The sequence below is a fragment of the Geotrypetes seraphini genome, chromosome 8 (genome assembly GCF_902459505.1).
Source record: "Geotrypetes seraphini chromosome 8, aGeoSer1.1, whole genome shotgun sequence".
NCBI lineage: Eukaryota > Metazoa > Chordata > Amphibia > Gymnophiona > Dermophiidae > Geotrypetes > Geotrypetes seraphini.
This window is the reverse complement of record NC_047091.1, coordinates 99841066-99863335: the sequence shown is the minus strand read 5'-3', so window position 1 is coordinate 99863335 and position 22270 is coordinate 99841066. Positions and strand designations below refer to the sequence as shown.

The window sequence follows — 22270 nt, the reverse complement described above, 5'->3', positions numbered from 1 at the left end:
CGTGCAATTTGTGTAGCATAGAAGGAATAAACAGGGCTAGAAGAGTTAACTTGTTTTTCTTTCTGATGCTCTCTTATTAAGTCTATGGACTAAAAAAGAAGGTGTTCATATCTGTATGAAAACTTGGCATTTCCGAGTGCTCAGTCCAACAGCTTAAATTACTGCAGGGAATTTATACTCCCTAACACTAGGCAGAGTAGTTCCCAGTGGTAAAAGAACAGATTCCCAAGCCTGATGGTGATGTACTATTCTAATTTCATTTCTTCATATAGTAATGCTGAGTTCTAGTGCCATATTGATTCTGGGGAAAGCTGGACCCTTTTACAGACCGTTCTTTTAAGTTGATTTTGCATAAGAATTATATAAAGATGCTGAACATGGGTGTTAGAGAGCACACGGGTCACTATGCTACATACAGTAGTTTCCATACTTTTCTGGAATAAGATGTGTCTAATGTGTTTTCTTCTTAATGGCTAGATCCCCTTTATTTTAAAATTTCAGTTCACATTGCAGCTGAAACAAGATGAATGATACACAGTTGGTTTAGGTTTGCACTAGAGGTCTGCACGGGAACGGGGATCGCAGGAATCCCCACCTAATCCACGGGACTCCCACGGGGACCCCCCTCTAGCCAACGGGACTCCCACGGGGATGGAAGACTTTGGAAGCAGGGTTCGCCATATAATATAATGGACACGTCAGCCTTAGTAAAAGAGGGGGTTTATAAATTAATTACCTGAACAGAAAACAAAAAAAGGGTTCCACCAAAGAGATTCCACAAGGAAAACAGCAGCGCAAACACAAAAGAAACTGTGGAATTGATGATCATGTCAGAAGTAATTGCTGCTTTTTATGGGGACAGGCATGGATGGAGGTAATTCCTTGCGGGAATGGGTGGGGACGGAGAGGATCCTGGCAGGGATGGGTGGGATTTCTGTCCCCGCACAACTCTCTAGTTTGCACGCCAGGCAAGAACAGGAAAATACAAGTGAATAATAATTAAAAAGTTAAAAAGATCCTCTTTGACATCAAAAGAATTTAAGTCTGTCCAAAGTGGTAGAAAAAGCTAAATGAAACTGCTCGCCACAGGTTTTAATGGTATGAAAGGCAGAAAATAGTGATATGGAAGGAGTGAAACAAAGCATGAGGGCTCACATATTATAGAAAAATAAAATAGGTAAATCTGTTCAGCAAAAGAAATTTGCAGATTTAACAAGGTAATTTTATAACAGGTTACATATGTGTGAAGGTCACAAAAGCACCTATTTTATAAAGCTATACAGGCACCTATGGATTTTCATAAAAGACTAGGGTAGCGTGGCAGAAATTACAACTAGATTGAAGCTGCAGGCATAGATATTAGCGCATGCAGTATCAACCTTATTCTGTAAACAGCGCCCTAATTGAGGCCACCTAGCAACACCTAGGTTTGGGATCCACTCCGAACTTAATTTTCTTAATTGGCATGGTAATTGGCCACGCCGGTTTTCAATCGATTAAAAAAAAAAATTAATCAAATTAAGAGTTCAGCACCAAATTCTTAGGATACCTAGCGACGCCTAAGTGGAGGCACCATCCAATGCCTCGGAGTGCCTTACAACACCTATGGGCAGAGAATAGGTGTGGTTGACGGGCGTTTGTTAAGCATCTGACATAGGCGCCACCAAATTAGGCGAGTGAAAAGCTGGCCTAATGGAGCAGCATCTGTGTCTAGAACGCCTAGCAATGCTTAAGTGTGCTTAGGCACCACTAGGCGTGATTCTATAAACAGCAACATTTTTTTTTTTTTTTATTGACAACAATGCCGAGTAGCACCATTTATAGAATCTGTCCCTATGTTCCTATTTTATAAAATACATGCATAAATTGTGACTCAGACCATGCTCTGCCCAAACTCCATTACAGGTTCCTGAAACACTATCCTACATCTCTCCCTGCTGCTTCTTGTGACCTTGAGCAAATCACTTAACCTTTCATTACTTCAGATAGAAGCTTAGACTGTGAGCCCTCGAGGGCTCGCCTCAAGTTTGGATTCAGAAAGGTGGGTTATCAAATCTAAAATTCAAATCTCTGATCGTCATACAAAAACCCCATGATCTTGGCTACAGGGCATTTGAAGGTAATAATAATCTAGTATTGGTTTATTGAGGCACATAGACCAGAAATCTACTTACCTGCAAAATGCTCAAAATGGATCCTGTGGCTTGGAAGCTATTTTGAGCTGCTATTCAGTTAGGAAAAATAATCATCCTTTCGGCAAATGTTTTGAGGTGAGAGGTGATGGAAGGAAGGCAATGTATTGTTGAGTTATATAGAGAAGATCTGTTCCTCAGGGCAGAACTAGAATTTATAGGTTAAAATATTTACTGTCTAGGATTGACTATCCCAGTATGTATAGGAGGCTCTGACTGTGCAAATAATATCAAGGAGAACTACCCTTCATCCATGCTGCCTCAGATGAATATCCTTGCAAAGGTGATCATACATAAACCATTTCCCTGGCTTTATTTTGGGAAAAGAAGGTAGTGTGAACTTTTAATACCTCCTTGTCTAATCTCCTCTTTATCCTCTCTTTCCTAGCTTTGATGTCGAAAATGGCATCTCAGTGGGTAGAAGTCCCTTGGACCCTCAGGCAAGCCCTGGCTCGGCACTCATTCTACAAGGAACGTTCCCCCACAGCCAGCGGAGGGAATCATTCCTCTATCGCTCAGATAGCGATTATGAACTGTCGCCAAAAGCCATGTCCCGGAACTCTTCGACCGGCAGCGACCTGTGAGTAACATCTCTTCCTCTCAGTGATATGGCACTTTAGTTGCACTCCCAAGTTTTCCATCTGGAATGAAATTTGGCACGGTTCAGGTGAGCAAAACTTGGTTCTGGGAAAATTCAGGTTTCGCTTTCACTTTGGATTCATGTTCCTCCTCCTCCTGAGTTGGAGTACTGCTGGCAGCAAGGAGCCCATGGGGTGGTTATCTGTGGAATGCAAGGTTGACAAGAGAAGCATTGGGGTTCATCAGGGATCTAGTCCCCTAATTCCATAATTCCCTTTTATTATCTTAGTTAAAGCTAGGGTAGGAGCATGTCTAGTAAAGGCTACAGATAGAGTGATTGACTACCTGGCTCCAAGTCAAAAGGAAGAAGGAGTTCAGTTTGGTTTTTCAAATTTCATTTGAGAGATTTTCAGTGGAATAACTTCCAAAATATGATGAGAAAGGAATTTAAAAAACCTAGGATTGGCCCTTGTGTTTCTTGTAACCTAGAGCCAGATCACTAATAGGATATTTTATAGCAGGGTGATTGGATTATGCAGCATGGATGATTCTAAGTATAATTATATATTACTACTACTAATAATAATTTCTGTAGTGCTATTAGACTTACGCAGCACTGTACATCAAAACATAGAAGAGGAAGTTCTTGCTCAAAAGAGCTTACAGTCTAGTCAAAACAGGCAAACTGGAAGAAGGTGCATCAATACACAGGGGCTAATACTACAAACGAGTGTCCTGATTGTAGGCAGTGGTAGGTATCCTACCACCATCTGGCAGGCAATTGGGATGTACGTTTTTTGAAAAAAGTCTCCCGAGAAAGGACACCAACACTGTAGACCTAGGGAGACGTGTAGGGACACTTAAGCTCGCCCAAAGCGGGGCATGGGCATGGTTTTGTCCAGAAGTGGCCTTGGGTGAGTTTCTGTCCTACATGTCTCCCTAGAGCAGGAGTAGGGAACTCCGGCCCTCGAGAGCTGTTTTCCAGTCGGGTTTTCAGGATTTCCCCAATGAATATGCATTGAAAGCAGTGCATGCAAATAGATCTCATGCATATTCATTGGGAAAATCCTGAAAACCCGACTGGAATACAGCTCTCGAGGACCGGAGTTCCCTACCCCTGCCCTAGAGCCACAACAAATGCCTGACATGTTAACCTGCAAAATGCTGGCCTACGTTTCATGGAAAAGTAGAAGTGGCCAACTGAGCTGATCACAGCATGGTAATCCTGGATCAGCTGAGCCAACAGGACTCCCCAAAGCTGCGGCTTTGGGGCTTCCTGACTGCTCAGCTGATCAGGAGGAAATACCCCTGCTGCTATCAGCTGAGCCGGCTGTAGCAAAGGACCCCCCTGACAGCCCACTCCTGGAATCAGCAGGAGAGATGCCCACTCCCTTTTCTCTAACACCCTCAATCCACTGACAGCCCACCACCAAAATCGTCTGAAGGGATGCCCACTCCCTCCTACCACGAGGCCCCTTTGATTCCCCCCACACCTCAACACCCCTGACACCCCCAACAACTCCCCTCCATACTTTTTGAAGAAAACCGGCAAGAGGGAGGAACCTAAGGGCCTAAGGCCCTGATTGGCTCAGACACCTAAGGCCCCTCCTATAGGAAGGGCCTTAGGCACCTGGGCCAATCAGGGCCTTAGACTTCCTTTCTGGTGTATCCCAGGATGCACCGGGAAAGGGAAGGCCTGCTATTTTTGAAGAGATGGGCCTGCCAGCAGGAGGGCATCTCTCTTGATAGTTATCTTTTAAAGGTACAGTGGGGTTCAGAGGTATTAGGTGGGGTGTCAAGGAGGGATTGGGGGTGTTTATGGGGGTGGGGGATTGAGGGGGCCTGGCAGCAGGAGGGAGTGGGCATCTCTCCTGCCAATCACAGATGTTGGGGGGGTGGGTATTTGGAGGGTCCTCTGCCGCAGCCAGCTCAGCTGATCGCAGTAGGAGGTATTTTCCCTCCAATCAGCTGAGCCAGCAGAAATCCCAGAAGTTGCGGTTTTCAGGAGTCCTACTAGCTCAGCTAATTGGGGATTCCCATGCCGCAATCAGCTGATGGCAGGGAATCCCTCAGCAAATATAGGTGGCTAAGCCACCTAGCTTTGTGATCAGGCAGGTGCGATTCTCTAACTGGCACTGGTTGACATGGGCGCCAGTTAGAGAATCGAGAGAGGGTAAGGCATCTCTCCTTTCAGGTAGACACGATCCTGTATAGGATGCTGGTATGTGATTCTCAGCTGCTTTGTAGGTGGCTACTGAGACCGGCGTCCTATACAGAATCAGGCCCACAGTGTTCAGGTGGAGGAATTAACAAAGGGAATGATAAAACAGATATTGGTGCTTAGAAGATGGGTTGGAGTTTGGAATTGAAAACATCTTCAAAGAAGTGGGCTTTGAGTCTAGATTTGAATACTTCCAGAGTCAGAGCTTTACATACCGAGTCAGACAGTTTGTTTCAGGTATGCGATGCAGCAAAGTAGAAGGGACCGAGTCTGGAGTTGGTCGTAGTGGAGAGACTTATCCAATGAGCGGAAAGCCTGGAGGGAGAATGGAAGAGATACAGAGGAGCTGCAGAGTGAATACACTTGTAGGTCAGTAAGAGGAATTTGAGCTGTTTGCAGAAACAGATAGGGAGCCAATAAAGTAACTTGAGGAGAAGGGTAATGTGGACAAAGTGACATTGGTGAAATAAGAGGCGTGCAGCAGAGTTCTGAACATATTGAAGGGGAGAGAAATGGTTTAGCAGAAGGCCAGTGAAAGGCAGGTTACAGTAGTCTAGGTGAGAGGTGATGAGTGTATGGATGAGGGTCTTGGCAGTGTGCTCAGAAAGGAAGGGTCTGATTTTTACGATATTGTAAAGAAATGATGGGTTTTGGCAGTCTATTGGATATGTGAAGAGAAGGAGAGAGATGAGTCAGATTACCCAAGGTTGCAAGCCAATGAGACATGGAGGATGAAAGTGTTGTTCACTGAAATAGAGAACAGGGTAAGAGCTGAGAGAGGTTTAGGTTTAGCTCATGTATTGTACCAACATTACTAAAGTTAATGTTCATATTGTATATATTGTATTTACAGTGGTACATGAAAGGAATTCAAGTGTATGTTTTATGAGATCGTTTTAAATTTCTATGTTACACTTGTGGATGTATGAAAATGAATAAAAAACTTTAAAACGAAAAAAAATGTTCATATTTCCATCAAAGCTGCTCATGTAAACTGCTCTGAATTGACTTCATAGTCATTCGCATTCTAGAAGCTTTAAATAAACAATAGGGGGCTCAGTCGGATGATGGGATGTATCAATAGAAGCTTCGTCAGCTGTAAACCTGAAGTCATAATGCCACTGTACAGAACCATGGTGAGACCTCATCTGGAGTATTGTGTGCAATTCTGGAGGCCACATTACCGTAAAGATGTACTTCGAGCTGAGTCGGTCCAGCGAATGGCCACTAGGATGGTCTCCGGACTCAAGGGTCTCTCATATGAGGAAAGACTGGGCAAGTTGCAGCTCTACTCTCTAGAGGAGCGCAGGGAGAGCGGTGACATGATTGAGACATTTAAGTGCGTCACAGGTCGTGTCGAGGTGGAAAATGACATATTCTTTCCTAAGGGACCTTCAGTCACAAGGGGGCACCCGCTCAAACTCAGAGGAGGGAGATTTGGTGGTGACACTAGGAAGTATTTCTTTACAGAAAGGGTGGTGGATCACTGGAACAAACTCCGGTGCAGGTGATTAAGGCCACTAGCGTGCTCAACTTTAAGAATAAATGGGACATCCACGTGGGATCTTTACGTGGGTCGAGCAGCACTCTGACTTAATGGGGTGGGACAGTGGAGTGGGCAGACTTGATGGGCTATAGCCCTTTTCTGCCGTCATCTTTCTATGTTTCTATGTTTAATTTTAGATGGTGGCAAGACATCCAGATAGCAATGTCAGACAAGCAGGTTGAAACCTGGGACTGAATGTCTGTCGAGATTTCAGAAGTAAAGAGATAGATCTGAGAGTCGTCAGCATAGAGGTGATATTGAAAGCCATAGGAGGAGATTAGAGCACCAAGGAAAAAAGTGTAGATGGAAGAAAGATGTGGTCTCAGGACAGAGCCCTGAGATACACCGACCAACAGTGGGATGGCAATGGAGGAGGGTCCACCACAGCATATATTAAAGGTGTGATGGGAAAGATAGGAAAAAAACCATGCGATAATATGGTCCTGAAATCCAAGCGAGGACAGCGTATCGATGAGTAGGTGGTGATTTACCATGTCAAAACCTACAGATAGATCAAGAAGGATGAGGACGGATATACAGGGGGCGTGTCAAGATGGCGGACTGACTTGCTGCAGGCATTCTGAGGAGGAAACCTGTTGTATTTCTTCATGGTTTTTCTTATTTTGAAAATGCCTCATACTAAAAGAAAAGGCACTGTGAAAGTAGATCCACTGTTACCAGTTTCACAGATGCAATCACCTCTTCAACAGTCCCTCGACCACTTTGCAGTTAGAATTTCAAGGTTATCACCACGTGGGTGCCCAGCTGTTGAAACAGAGGAAGGAGATTCTGCTCTCTTTGGGCTTGATACATTGTTATCTCCCTTGGCTGTTCAACATCCACCATGTCCAGCATTGATATGGGATCTGACGGTTATCTCATCCGAGGCAGAAGGTGCTGAGGTCAATACTGCGAGTGATGGAGTCAGATCCATTGAATTGAGTAATGATTTGGATGAATGAGGGCTAAAAGAAGCTGTTGACTCTCCCACTGTGGTAACTCTGGATATAATAGGGGAGGCGATTCAAGATTTGAATGATACGGGATCTAAATCAATTAGAAAAACTGTACTTTTAGTAAGTAGAGTTGATTTATTAGCACAATCTTTGGAATCCTCTAAACAAGAGCAGGTGAAAGCTTCTGAAGAGTTTATAGGAGAGATAAGAGAACTTAAAGAATCTACATCAGCTCTTATGAAGGACAATATGGTGTTACATCAGAAAGCTGAGCATATAGAGAACTATAATAGAAGATCAAACTTGAGAGTTCTGAATTTTTCTAGATCTGAGGGAATAACCCCTGTGGATTTCTTTAAAAAATATTTTGTAGAAGTTTTGAATTTTCCTCCTCCAATATTCCTCCATTAAATTAGGTGTATTATTTGCCTGTTTCCTTTAAGATGTTCAGGGACTCCATCAGTAACAGGAATTCAGATTCAGTTGAAAGGAAATATATTGCATGATTTGTCAGCATTATTAGAGGAATCGATTTCTGAAGTCTCTGATAGAGCCACACTTCTTGTATCATTTGGCTTTAAAAGTGATCTTAATTTTGTTCTCAAACAGTTTTTCCAGAATTCACAAATGTTTTGTGGACAAAAGATCTGGATTTATCTGGATATAATTAAAACTATGCAAGATAATAGGAAGCTGTTCTTAGCTTTGAGAGAGGATACTAAAGCCCTTGGAGCCTCTTTTCTTCTAGCATACCCAGGTAAATATATTATAAAATATATGGGGCTGAAATATATATTTTTTGAACCCCAACATCTAAAAACCTTCCTGGAAATGAATAAGATCACTGGAGTTAATATACCATCTAAAGTTTGATATTGTTTGTATAACTTCGAAATTCAGACTTTTGTCTTTTCCTTGAAAATTTATTTTCTGAGTTCTCCTTAATGAATAACCCCCTTTATTGTGGGCTAATAAGGAGTAATATTATTTCTATTTTTCTTACTTGTTAAGAAATTGAATGTTTCCTGAATTTATTCTCTCCATGTTTCATAATCATAAGAACATAAGAATTGTCGCTGCTGGGTCAGACCAGTGGTCCATCATACCCAGCAGTCCGCTCCCGCAGTGGCCCTTAGTTCAAAGACCAGTGCCCTAACTGAGACTAGCCTTACCTGCGTACGTTCTGGTTCAGCAGGAACTTGTCTAACTTTGTCTTGAATCCCTGGAGGGTGTTTTCCCCTATAACAGCCTCTGGAAGAGCGTTCCAGTTTTCTACCACTCTCTGGGTAAAGAAGAACTTCCTTACGTTTGTACGGAATCTATCCCCTTTTAACTTTAGAGAGTGCCCTCTCGTTCTCTCCACCTTGGAGAGGGTAAACAACCTGTCTTTATCTACCAAGTCTGTTCTCTTCATTATCTTGAATGTTTCGATCATGTCCCCTCTCAGTCTCCTCTTTTCAAGGGAGAAGAGGCCCAGTTTCTCTAATCTCTCACTGTACGGCAACTCCTCCATCCCCTTAAGCATTTTAGTTGCTCTTCTCTGGACCCTTTCGAGTAGTATCGTGTCCTCCTTCATGTACGGTGACCAGTGCTGGACGCAGTATTCCAGGTGGGGGCGTGCCATGGACCGGTACAGCGGCATGATAACCTTCTCCAATCTGTTCGTGATCCCCTTCTTAATCATTCCTAGCATTCTGTTCGCCCTTTATGCAGCCGCCGCATATTGCATTGACGGCTTCATTGACTTGTTGACCAGTACTCCCAAGTCTCTTTCCTGGGGGGTCTCTCCAAGTGCCGCACCAGACATCCTGTATTTGTGTATAAGATTTTTGTTACTGACATGCATCACCTTACACTTATCCACGTTAAACCTCATTTGCCATGTCGCGGCCCATTTCTCAAGCGTGTTTATGTCCCGTTGTAGGTCTTCGCAATCCTCCTGCATCTTCACTACTCTGAATAACTTTGTATCATCCGCAAATTTAATCACCTCGCTCGTTGTACCTATTTCCAGGTCGTTTATAAATATGTTGAAGAGCATGTAGCTTGTAAAACATGTATATTCATAAATAAATAAATAAAAAAGAAGGATGAGGGCGGAGTAGAGGCCTTCGGATTTGGTAGGACAAGTCATTGGAGACTTTTTTAAGGGCAGCTTCTATAGAATGAAGAGGGTAAAAGCCTGATTGAAGCGAGTGAAGGAGTAAGCAGCACATTCAAGTAGCTTGGATAAGAAGAGGAGGAGGGAGACAGGACAATAGTTGGAAGGGTAGGAAGGGTCCAGCGAGGGTTTTTTTGAGGAGTGGTGTAACAAAGATATGTTTAAAGGCGTCACACAGTTGCGGTGGAGAATGATAGCTTGAGAAAATATTAGATGGAGAGGATGATAGTAGGAGAGGAAGTATAGTAAGTAGATGGATGAGGATGGGATCAAAAGAACAAGTGGTGAGTTGGGAGGATAAGGTGGCGATTTGCGAGGAATCAGCGGGATATAAAATTGCATATAACAACAAATAAGGCAGGAATGCCTATTTTATGCCTATGTGTCTTTATAAAACACTAGCACAAATCCTCAGAAATTGCACCTAGACTGGTGGACGCTGACTTTTAAATGTTAGCATACTGTAAATACATAAATTGTGGAGGAGAGTGAGGCGCAGTGGTGAGAGCTACAGCCTCAGCACCCTGATGTTATGGGTTGAAACCCTGCGCTGCTCCGAGCTTGCTGACTCTGGGCAAGTCACTTAATGCTCCACTGCCCCAGGTACATTAGATAGATTGTGAACCCATCGGGACAGATAAGGAAAATGCTTTAAGTACCTGTATGTAAAACAACTTTTAATGTGGTTATATAACTATAAAAAGGTGGTATACAAGTCCCAATCCACCCAAACTCTACTCCTGATACTTCCTACTATACAAGTATATGCTGGCTTGCACCACATGTTCATGACCTAATTTTTAAAAAAATCTTCTATAGATGATAAAAAGTTCATAAAATTACTAATTTTTGCTAAGGAAGGCCTCTAAAGGAAAGAAAATCAAAACAAGCCAACCTTCCTTGCCCCCTCCAAAGAAATGCATTTAAAATGGCAAGCTTTGTGAGTAAATGTTCATTTATTAACTTGTTTCAGCATCAAAGTAGTTCATACAGCAGAAACCTCTTCCCCTATTTTATCTCTGTGGAGTGCCTTTTTGGGCTAATTTGTCCTCCTTTTGTTTCTGCAGACATGGAGAAGACATGATCGTGACTCCGTTTGCACAAGTAGGTTGCACATTGTATTTATGTATAGAATAGGAATTACATGGAATGAAATTTCCCAGTGTTGATGTATGGAAGCCCCCTTCCCTTCTCCACAGAGATGCAGAATGGTACAGCACATTGCACGACTCAGACTCATAGTTTTCTAGATTCTGAATGGACAAAGAGGTGATCTGAAAACTCTCAAATGACACGGTGGCTCATTCATGGTTACAAGGCCTTTCACCTCCAAGCCACTGATTTAGATTTGACAACTGCTGAAATAGTGGTCAAAGCTGCCATCTTAAAATCATTTGGAAATGGTTAAAGAACTCTGACGGGGTGTGCGTAGGGGACCCCCCCCCCCCACACTGTAATGCAAAGTGTTCGCACTGCTGTTGGGGGGGGGAGAATTGGGGGGTTGGAACCCTCCATTATAGAGAAAACGGAACTTTTTCTGATTTTTTTTTCAGGAAAAGTTCCGTTTTCTCTATAATGTGGGGGGTTTCACCCCCCCACACCCCCTCCAACGGCAATGTGAACACTATGCATTAAAGTGGGGGGGGTTCCCCACACACACACACCCCGTCGGAGCTCTTTAAAAATAAGTTTTTCGGCAGCGCGCTTCTTTCTTAAGCCAAATTGTCGGCACTGGATTGTCGGCACACTGGTGTCTGGCGCGCGATTATCCCATCACCGGAACTGAGGACCCTGCCTTATGTAGGGGCTTGACACTCATCTGTAGCTACCAAGCATTTTCACTCATTTTCAGCCCTTTACCCAGCATGTAAGCAATTCCCACAAGAATTTGGTTTGCATTAAGAGATTTAAAGTATTAACCATTTGAATAGTTAAACAGTAAATAGTGTTACTATTTCACAACAGAGTACCTAAGCTGTGAATTCATATAGGTATATACATTGCCTTTATCAAAAAGGTGCAATATGAGCATCCATGTAGAGGCTAACTGAATTTCAGTTTCGGATTTGGCACCCAAACCAACCAAAAATCTGGATTCAGGTTTCAGTTGAAAATACTTGTATATTTTGGGCTAAAATCAAAACTCTCTCCCCCACCCCCTCTAATCACTCTCTACTAGTGCTGCCCGATTCAGGAAAAAAATTTTTGATTCGATTCAGCCTATTGAATTGGTTTTTTGATTCAATTTGATTTTCCTGCTCAATTGGGTGGTTTGTTTGTTTTTTGGGGGGGGGGTTTCCAAACATCCTGTTGGGTTTATTTTATAGCCTCTTCACCCCCTTTGCCTTCTCCTAACCACACTGGCGCTGTAGTGTAAACAAAAATAAACAAGCAAAAAAGACTTTTCGTCTTTCTGTTAAATCCTAGCTCACGTTTGTGGTCTAACACCAGTTCTGGCAAGATACATGTTTCAAATCTGACATATTGTAATCACAAAACAGAAAATAGAATTAGTTTTTCTATCTTTTGTTGTCTGGTCATTATTCAAATCTTGTTGGTTGTCTTCTGATAACTTGCTTGCCAGGGTCTCCTTCTTTTTTCTTTCTCCGTGCTAACCATCCAACTGCCATCTCTGTCCTCCCCTTCCGTTTCCCTTCCATCCCCAGGAGGTCTGGCATCTTTCCTTTTTTTTGTCTCCCTCCACAGATCCACCTTTTCTTAACTACCCTTTCATCCAGCATCTCTCCCTCCTTCCCCACCTCCCCAGGGTCCACCATCTCTCCCTTTCTTTTCCCAACTACCCTCCTATCCAGTATCTCTATCCCCCCTCCACACCATCCCTTGTGTCCAATTTCTCTCCCTTTCTGTTCCTTCCCTCCCTAAATCCTATTATCCATCATCTCTCTCCCTCTCCTCTATTTTCAGACCCATTATTTCTTCCTCCCCAAAGTCCTGCATATGCATGTATCTTTGAACCCCCCCTTCCCTCCCTCCCTCCGTGTACTTCTACACTAGGGCCCCCTCCCCTGAAGGTCTATCTCCCCCCCTGAAGGCTGCACCCCACCCCTAAAGGCCTGTGCCACCATCCCTGAAGACCTGTTTCCCCCTTGAAGGTTTGTCCCCCCCTTAAAGGCCTGTCCCCCCCCTTAAAGGTCAATAAAGCAATTTAAAGCAAACCTCAAAACTTTTTTATTCAAGGATGCTTTCGGATAAAACTGTCCTTTTCAGGACTAAACTAATGCCAGTCTCTCTCCGTATCTATTGTTTTTACCCTTAATGTGTGCTTTATTTAAACATTGTAGTTATTTCCTCTTTCCCATTTGTGTGTAGTTAACTTACTTGTTCTTTGTCAACGTCTACTAAATTAACACTGTCTTATTTTTAATATTTTAATTCCAAAATGTTTTGTTACTTTTAAAGACTCCTTATTTTTATTATTGCTGTACACCGCCTAGAAATTTGAATAAGCGGTATAACAAATATTTTAATAAATTTGAAACTTGAAACTTAAACTTGCATCTCACCCCTGAATGCCTGCCTGCCTGTTCCCCCATGAAGGTCTGCCTGCCTGTCCCACCCCCCACCCCGAAGGACTCCTCCCCCCCCTCCCTCCCCGGGAAGGCCTGCGTGTTCCCCATGGCTTCCCCGCACCATTTACCTTCGAGGAGCAGCCTTCAGACAAGATCGCGGTGCTAGCGATCTTTGTACTGCTTCGGAGCTGTTTCCTCTGCTGCGGTCCCGCCCCTCCTCTGATGTCAGAGGCAGGATCGTGGCGAAGGAATCAGGTCAGAAGCACTACAAAGATCGCTAGCACCGCGATCTTGTCTGCAGGCTGCTCCTCAAAGGTAAGTGGTGCGGGGAGGCCAGGGAGGGAAGTGGAAGGCTTGGGGGGGAGCCAGACACCAGGGGGGGAACCGTACACCAGGAGGGAAAGCTGACAGCAGCACTTCCCGACTGACCCTCCCCCCTCGCCCTCTAAAGCAGGTGCTCCTGCTTTAGGGGGGCGGGTCAGCCGAATCGGGAAGCCAGTTTTTTATGTTGTTGTTTTTTTTAATCGATTCGAGATCAATTCACTCAAAGTATATCGGTGAACTGATTCGAATCGTGAATCAGGCAGCACTACTCTCTGCCACTGCAACCCCCAGAAGGGGTGGGTCCTCTCGGACTGGCTGGCCATTTCAACCCAAACCCCTTTACTTTCCCATCATACCAAAGGCCTTCCACAGGCCTTCCTTTAAACTGCCTGGTGATCTAATGGCTTCTTCTGGGCAAGAGTGAATCCCAGTCACTTTTGTCCCTGCAGGTTCCTCAGCCAAAATGGCTGCCTGCGAGAGTGCCACAGGTGGGTTCCCTGTAGCCTGGAATCAGTCTTAGCCTTCCTTTGCTACTAGAATCAGCCTTGCCTTCCCTACTCCCCCACTCCTCTCTGTAGCACAGCATCAGCTTAGCCCTAACTTTTTTTACCCTCTCCCATAGCATCTCCCGCACCATGGTATCAGCACCTCCCAACAGAAACATTCCAGCATAAAACATTTTAAAAACAATTAAAACCATCCTGATCAGTCCAGGATGCCAGCACTGTTCAGGGTTGCGTGATGCTCTGGAAGAGATCATTTGGTTTCAGTAGCCTTTTTATGGCCTCGACCCGCTCCTGAGCCTTGTTCTCCACTACTGCTTCCAGCCCCTGCCTCACTGGCTCCTCATCCCCACTGTCAGAGTCCGAACTGCTACTGCTGCCGTAACCAGTGAAGTAACCTAGAGCAGGGGTGGCCACGCTTTTTTGGCTTGCGAGCTACTTTTAAAATGGCCAAGTCAAAATGATCTACAACACTGTTCTTCAACCGCCGGTCCGTGGACAGGTGCCAGTCCACAGGAAATTTCTGCCGGTCCGCACAGGGCCGGCAAGATCGAGATATTTCAGCTGGTCTGCACTGGGCCGGAGAGATCATGGGGAGCCTCCGACAGTAGCTTTCTCCCCTCTCTGCAGCTCTCCTTACTTACCAGCACAGTGATTCACAAAGGCAGCATTGGGGCTTTTGCTGAGTCGCAGCCGCCTCTGATGATGCAACTTCCTCTTTCCTCAGAGGCGGCACGACCCAACAAAGGACTTCCTGAATCGCTGCGCTGGCAAGTAAGGAGAGCTGCTGGGAGGGTAGAAAGCCACTGTTGGAGGCTGGGAAGCTGCTGGGCAAGGGAAAAAAAGGGATAGCTGCTACTGGACCTGGAGAGGGAGAAGGAGAGATGCTGCTGGGAGGAGGAGGAGTAAAAGGAGTCTGGGAAGCTGCTGGGCAAGGGGGAAAATGGGACAGTTGCTATTAGACTTGGAGGGAAGGATAAGGAGAGATGCTGCTGGGAGGGGAGGATGGAAAGGAGTCTGGGAAGCTGCTGGGCAAGGGAAAAAAAGGGACAGCTGCTAGTGGACCTGGAGGGAAGGATAAGGAGAGATGCTGCTGGGAGGGGATGAGGGAAATGAGTCTGGGAAGCTGCTGGGCAAGGGGAAAAATGGGACAGCTGCTACTAGACCTGGAGGGAAGGATAAGGAGAGATGCTGCTGGGAGGGGAGGAGGGAAAGGAGTCTGGGAAGCTGCTGGGCAAGGGAAAAAAAGGGACAGCTGCTACTAGACCTGGAGGGAAGGATAAGGAGAGATGCTGCTGGGAGGAGAGGAGGGAAAGGAGTCTGGGAAGCTGCTGGGCAAGGGGAAAAATGGGACAGCTGCTACTAGACCTGGAGGGAAGGATAAGGAGAGATGCTGCTTGGAGGGGAGGAGGGAAAGGAGTCTGGGAAGCTGCTGGGCAAGGGAAAAAAAGGGACAGCTGCTATTGGACCTGGAGGGAAGGATAAGGAGAGATGCTGCTGGGAGGGGAGGAGGGAAAGGAGTCTGGGAAGCTGCTGGGCAAGGGAAAAAAAGGGACAGCTGCTAGTGGACCTGGAGGGAAGGATAAGGAGAGATGCTGCTGGGAGGGGAGGAGGGAAAGGAGCCTGGGAAGCTGCTGGGCAAGGGAAAAAAAGGGACAGCTGCTATTGGACCTGGAGGGAAGGATAAGGAGAGATGCTGCTGGGAGGGGAGGAGGGAAAGGAGTCTGGGAAGCTGCTGGGCAAGGGGAAAATGGGACAGCTGCTATTAGACCTGGAGGGAAGGATAAGGAGAGATGCTGCTGGGAGGGGAGGAGGGAAAGGAGTCTGGGAAGCTGCTGGGCAAGGGGAAAAATGGGACAGCTGCTACTAGACCTGGAGGGAAGGATAAGGAGAGATGCTGCTGGGAGGGGAGGAGGGAAAGGAGTCTGGGAAGCTGCTGGGCAAGGGGAAAAATGGGACAGCTGCTACTAGACCTGGAGGGAAGGATAAGGAGAGATACTGCTGGGAGGGGAGGAGGGAAAGGAGTCTGGGAAGCTGCTGGGCAAGGGAAAAAAAGGGACAGCTGCTAGTGGACCTGGAGGGAAGGATAAGGAGAGATGCTGCTTGGAGGGGAGGATGGAAAGGAGTCTGGGAAGCTGCTGGGCAAGGGAAAAAAAGGGACAGCTGCTATTGGACCTGGAGGGAAGGATAAGGAGAGATGCTGCTGGGAAGGGAGGAGGGAAAGGAGTCTGGGAAGCTGCTTGGCAAGGGAAAAAAAGGGACAGCTGCTAGTGGACCTGGAGGGAAGGATAAGGAGAGATGCTGCAGAGAGGGGAGGAGGGAAAGGAGTCTGGGAAGCTGCTGGGCAAGGGGAAAAATGGGACAGCTGCTATTAGACCTGGAGGGAAGGATAAGGAGAGATGCTGCTGGGAGGGGAGGAGGGAAAGGAGTCTGGGAAGCTGCTGGGCAAGGGAAAAAAAGGGACAGCTGCTATTGGACCTGGAGGGAAGGATAAGGAAAGATGCTGCTGGGAGGGGAGGAGGGAAAGGAGTCTGGGAAGCTGCTGGGCAAGGGAAAAAAGGGACAGCTGCTATTGGACCTGGAGGGAAGGATAAGGAGAGATGCTGCTGGGAGGGGAGGAGGGAAAGGAGTCTGGGAAGCTGCTGGGCAAGGGGAAAAATGGGACAGCTGCTATTAGACCTGGAGGGAAGGATAAGGAGAGATGCTGCTGGGAGGGGAGGAGGGAAAGGAGTCTGGGAAGCTGCTGGGCAAGGGGAAAAAATGGGACAGCTGCTATTAGACCTGGAGGGAAAGATAAGGAGAGATGCTGATGGGAGGGGAGGAGGGAAAGGAGCCTGGGAAGCTGCTGGGCAAGGGAAAAAAAGGGACAGCTGCTATTGGACCTGGAGGGAAGGATAAGGAGAGATGCTGCTGGGAGGGGAGGAGGGAAAGGAGTCTGGGAAGCTGCTGGGCAAGGGGAAAATGGGACAGCTGCTATTAGACCTGGAGGGAAGGATAAGGAGAGATGCTGCTGGGAGGGGAGGAGGGAAAGGAGTCTGGGAAGCTGCTGGGCAAGGGGAAAAATGGGACAGTTGCTATTAGACTTGGAGGGAAGGATAAGGAGAGATGCTGCTGGGAGGGGAGGATGGAAAGGAGTCTGGGAAGCTGCTGGGCAAGGGAAAAAAAGGGACACTGCTATTGGACCTGGAGGGAAGGATAAGGAGAGATGCTGCTGGGAGGGGAGGAGGGAAAGGAATCTGGGAAGCTGCTGGGCAAGGGGAAAATGGGACAACTGCTATTAGACCTGGAGGGAAGGATAAGGAGAGATGCTGATGGGAAGGGAGAAGGGAAAGGAGGCTGGGAAGCTGCTGGGCAAGGGAAAAATGGGACAGCTGCTATTAAACCTGGAGGGAAGGATAAGGAGAGATGCTGCTGGGAGGGGAGGAGGGAAAGGAGTCTGGGAAGCTGCTGGACAAGGGAAAAAAAGGGACAGCTGCTACTGGACCTGGAGGGAAGGAGAAGGAGAGATGCTGCTGGTTGGGGAGGAAGGGAAGAGACTTATTGCTGGACAGGAGGAAGAGGGAAGGGAGAAGGAAAAAAGGAAGGAAAAAGCTGGCAGGGAGATTAGAGGAGGGTAAGGGGAAAGACAGGCATGAGAAAGTAGAGAGATTGATGATGGGAAGGGGTCAGCAGAGAGGGACAACGATGCTAGATCTGGTGTAGGAGAGATAAAAATGAAGAGAGCAGAGAAGCTAGAATGAATCATGTAAAAATGAGAGAGGGGGCACATACTGGATGGAAAGGGGAGAGGGGCATAGAAAGAAGACAGATACCATATGGAAGGGGGAGAGGGCAGACAGTGGATGGAAGGGACAGATGCTGGATTGAAGAGACAGAGAGGGCAGACGCTGGAAGGAAGAGAGTGAAAAGAAGATGAAAGCAGAAACCAGAGACAACAAAAGGTAGAAAAAAATCATTTTATTTCTATTTTGTGATTAGAATATATCAGATTTGAAATATATATCCTGCTAGAGCTGGTGTTAGACATAACTGGGGACTGCAAAGCCCAGGCAGTGCTTCTTTAGCTTCTAGCTGGCTTAGGGTGCTCTCTGGCCAGGGGGCAGTTGCCCTAGTTGCACTCCCCTAACACTATTCCTGTCATGTGTGACTGCAGTATTCTGTTAGCATGATATTTCTGTGTAGCATTCTGTAATAATTTGGCTTGTTCAATTTTCTTGATAGTAGAGGGGATATATGTGATGGGGAGGGGAGACAGGGGTTTTGTTGAGCCTTGTTCTGTATTATTTGTATTTATAAAATGTCAATTATACAGAATATTGTTTCTTTTTATACTTTAATAAAATATATTCAATATAAAATCATAACTGAGGCTTGTGCGGATGGGATCAGATGATTTGCGGGGACCGAGCTTGCGGAAATGGGGCAGAAACTGGGTTTTTTAATTTTAGGCCTAGTAGTTTGCCAGTCCACAAAATAATTCTTTTATTTCTGCCGGTCCATGGGTGTAAAAAGGTTGAAAAACACTGATCTACAATAATAAAAAAAATTTTAAATTTTAAAACACAAAGCACACTGTACGCACAGAAAATGTTTAATTATTATTTATATTTGGGGGGTTTTCAAAGAGGTCAAGATAGATGACTTTAAAATATGCAATGTCACCTCAGTAACAATTATAGAAAAATAGACAAATATAGTGCAAAATATAGGCAGCAGATATAAATTCTCAAAACAGCCACATTTTAATCACTAAATTGAAAATAAAATCATTTTTCCTACCTTTGTTGTCTGGTGATTTCATGAGTCTCTGGTTGCACTTCCTTCTGACTGTTCATCCAATCTTTCTTTCTTCCTCCTGCATGCTTCCTCTCCTCCAGACCTCATTTCATTCCCTAATCAACATCTCTCTCTGTCCCTCCATGAGTCCAACTTTTTCTTCCTCTCTCCCTGCCCCCTCCCCTTTCTTTCAGTCTTTCTTTATAGCTCCCTGCCCTCATTTCTATCTTTCTTTATCTCTCCCCCGCCGCCACTGATTTCTCCAAGCCACCGCTGTCGATTTCTCCCTGCTTCCCTGATGCGGCAGGTCCCACAAGCCTACCCCACCAACAATTCTGACGTCGGAGAGGAAGTTCCAGGCCAGCCAATTGCTGCCTGGCTGGCCCGGAACTTCCTCTCCGACGTCAGAATTGATTTCAGGGGATGGGGACAGCATATGGGCCCGCCACATCAGGGAAGTAGGGAGAAAGCAGATGACTACCGTGGCCCAAAACAGAAAGCAAGGGGGCCCCTTGAAGCCGTGGGGCCCGGGACAGCTTCCCTCTTTGCTGCCCCCTAATGTCAGCCCTGACCCCATTACCTTACTTTCACTACTTAGGGGTGATTCTAGATTCACAATTGAAATTTTCAGAACACATACCATTGATAATTAGACTGGGGTTTAGAGCCTATGGTGGCTAGCTATAATTCATAAGGTACTAAGTAAGGAAGTCCTTCACACTCTTTATTATGCATTAGTAACATCTCATCTTGATTATTTTAACATTATTTAGGCAGGCTTACCTAAATCATCTTTGAAATGATTATAATCTTTACAGAATACTGCAGCCCATTTTTTTATGTAGAGCTAAATGCTATGATTCAGTAACTCTTACATTGGCTACCAATACAATACCGCATTAAATTTAAGATTTTTCTATTACAAGGGGCCGCTGAGAAGTTCTCAGGTCAACCAAGAAACATAGAAACATGATGGCAGATAAAGGCCAAATGGCCCATCTAGTCTGCCAATCTGCAGTCACCATTATCTCATTTTCTCTCTGAGAGATCCCACATGCCTAACCCAGGCCCTTTTGAATTTTTCAGACACAGTCTCTGTTTCCACCACCTCTTCCAGGAAACTGTTCCATGTATCTACCACCCTTTCTGTAAAAAAGTATTTCCTCAGATTACTCCGAAGCCTATCACCTCTTAACTTCATCCTATGCCCTCTCATTGCAGAGTTTCCTTTCAAATGAAAGAGATTCGACTCATGCACATTTATATTGTGTAGGTATTTAAATGTCTCTATCATATCTCCCCTCTCCCGCCTTTCCTCCAAAGTATACAGATTGAGATCTTTAAGTCTGAACACATACGCCTTATCACAAAGACCACACACCATTTTAGTAGCCTTCCTCTGGACTGACTCCATCCTTTTTATATCTTTCTGAAGGTGCAGCCTCCAGAATTGTACACAATATTCTAAATGAGGTCTCACCAGAGTCTTATACAGAGGCATCAATACCTCCTTTATCCTACTGGCCATACCTCTCCCTATGCAACCTAGCATCCTTCTAGCTGTCACCGTCACCTTTTCAACCTGTTTGGCCACCTTAAGATCATCACATACAATCACACCCAAGTTCTTCTATTTCGTCGTGCACATAAGTTCTTCACCCCCTAAACTGTACCGTTCCCTCTGGTTTTTACAGCCCAAATGCATGACCTTGCATTTCTTAGCATTAAATTTTAGCTGCCAAATTTCAGACCATTCTTCAAGCTTCGCCTGGTCTTTCTTCATATTCACACCATCCGGCGTGTCTATTCTATTGCAGATTTTGGTATCATTTGCAAAGAGGCAAATCTTACACTTCAGCAATATCATTTATAAAAATGTTAAAAAGAACAGGCCCAAGAACAGAAGCTTGAGGCACATGACTGGTAACATCCCTTTCCTCAGAGCGATCTCCATTGATCACTACCCTCTGTCGCCTTCCACTCAACCAGTTCCTGACCCAGCCTGTCACTTTGGGACCCATCCCAAGGGCATTCAGTTTATTTATCAGACGTTTGTGTGGAACACTGTCAAAGGCTTTGCTAAAATCTAAATACACCATTTCTAGCGCACATCCTCCATCCAATTCTCTGGTCACCCAGATTTGTCTGACAAGACCTACCTCTAATGAATCCGTGTTGCCTCCGGTCCTGTAATCCACAGGATTCCAGAAACTTGACCATTCTCTGTTTTAAAAGCATTTCCATTAATTTGCTTACCACAAAAGTCAGACTTGCCAGCCTGTAATTCCCTACTTCTTCCACTTTTGTGTAGAGGGACCACATCCACCCTTCTTCAGTCCTCCGGTACCACTCCCGACTCTAGAGACTCATTGAAAAGGTCAGTCAGCAGAACTACCGGAACTTCCCTAAGTTCCTTCAGCACCCTCAGAAGAGAATGATGTGGAGCCATGAAACTTACAAGTTATTCCACACTTTTCTTGACACTTTTCATTTCAATGAAATGAAATGTAAGTTTCATAGCTCCATATCATTCTCTTCTTGATTGGGCTGAGAACTTTTCAGCAGCCCCATGTAACTTTTTGGCACTGTGGGAGGGCACCCCAGATTACTTTGCACATTGTACAATTCCTTGCTTCCCTTCCAGAGAGCTTCGATCATTAAATGATCATAAAATAGTTCTCCCTTTGCCAGCCCAGGTATTTTGGGAAACGACATGTACGGTAATTCAGCGTTCTATTTTCTAGCACCTATTGCTTGGAATGTCTTGCCTTCTCCCCTACGTCTAGAGACTTCTTTGAAGCAGTTTAAATTAATTTAAAAATGTATTTATTTTCATTAGCTTTTAGTTTGTATTAGATAGTGTTTAAAGCTTTTGTTAGACAATTTCATACTGTTCCGGCTCTACCTAGCCTCTGCCGCCAGAAATGCCTATGCTTACACCATGTAAAGCATGCACTGTGCTTTGGCTGTTCACATTTCTATGCCTGTCTACATCAGGGAGAATTTTATAAGCATTTATATGTGTTTTTCAACACAGGGAGATCAGTGATTTCCGCAGAAATAGCCTCTTATAAAACTGGCTGGACTATATACTTCCATACTTGTGTGCATACTGGGCCAGCAAGGAACACAGATTTTATATTTTTAATTTTATATTTACATGTATTTTGAAGCAGGTGATCAGGTGCATACATGGGGATTGGAAATGATTTTTGGAGGGATTTGTGTAGGAAGCTGGACTTCCTACCTTGTGTTTGGCTTAATGGTCATTTTGTATTTTATGCATAATTTGTAAATTTTTTCAGTTATACCACACTTGGAACATCTGCACGAACGAGTGTGTGAACAAGTTGAAATAAATAAATGGTGTTCCTACACACACTTGCTAAGCATGCCTTTTTTTTTCTCATGGATAAAAGTTTCAGAGTTGGTTCTTTTTACCTGCACTGCAAGAAGAGCAGGGAACATATATATACAGGTAA

The 22270-nt window shown here is 45.1% G+C and overlaps 1 protein-coding gene across 3 annotated transcripts in view; it reads left to right on the top strand.

Moving 5' to 3' along the window:
* Positions 1-22270, top strand: part of PDE4C (phosphodiesterase 4C) — a 707892-nt gene that overhangs the window by 559004 nt on the left and 126618 nt on the right. For all 3 annotated transcript variants that reach the window (XM_033954582.1, XM_033954585.1, XM_033954584.1), the window contains 2 exons: positions 2581-2772; positions 10723-10759. In XM_033954582.1, the coding sequence (XP_033810473.1) occupies positions 2581-2772; positions 10723-10759 (229 nt within the window). The remainder of the gene's footprint in view (positions 1-2580; positions 2773-10722; positions 10760-22270) is intronic.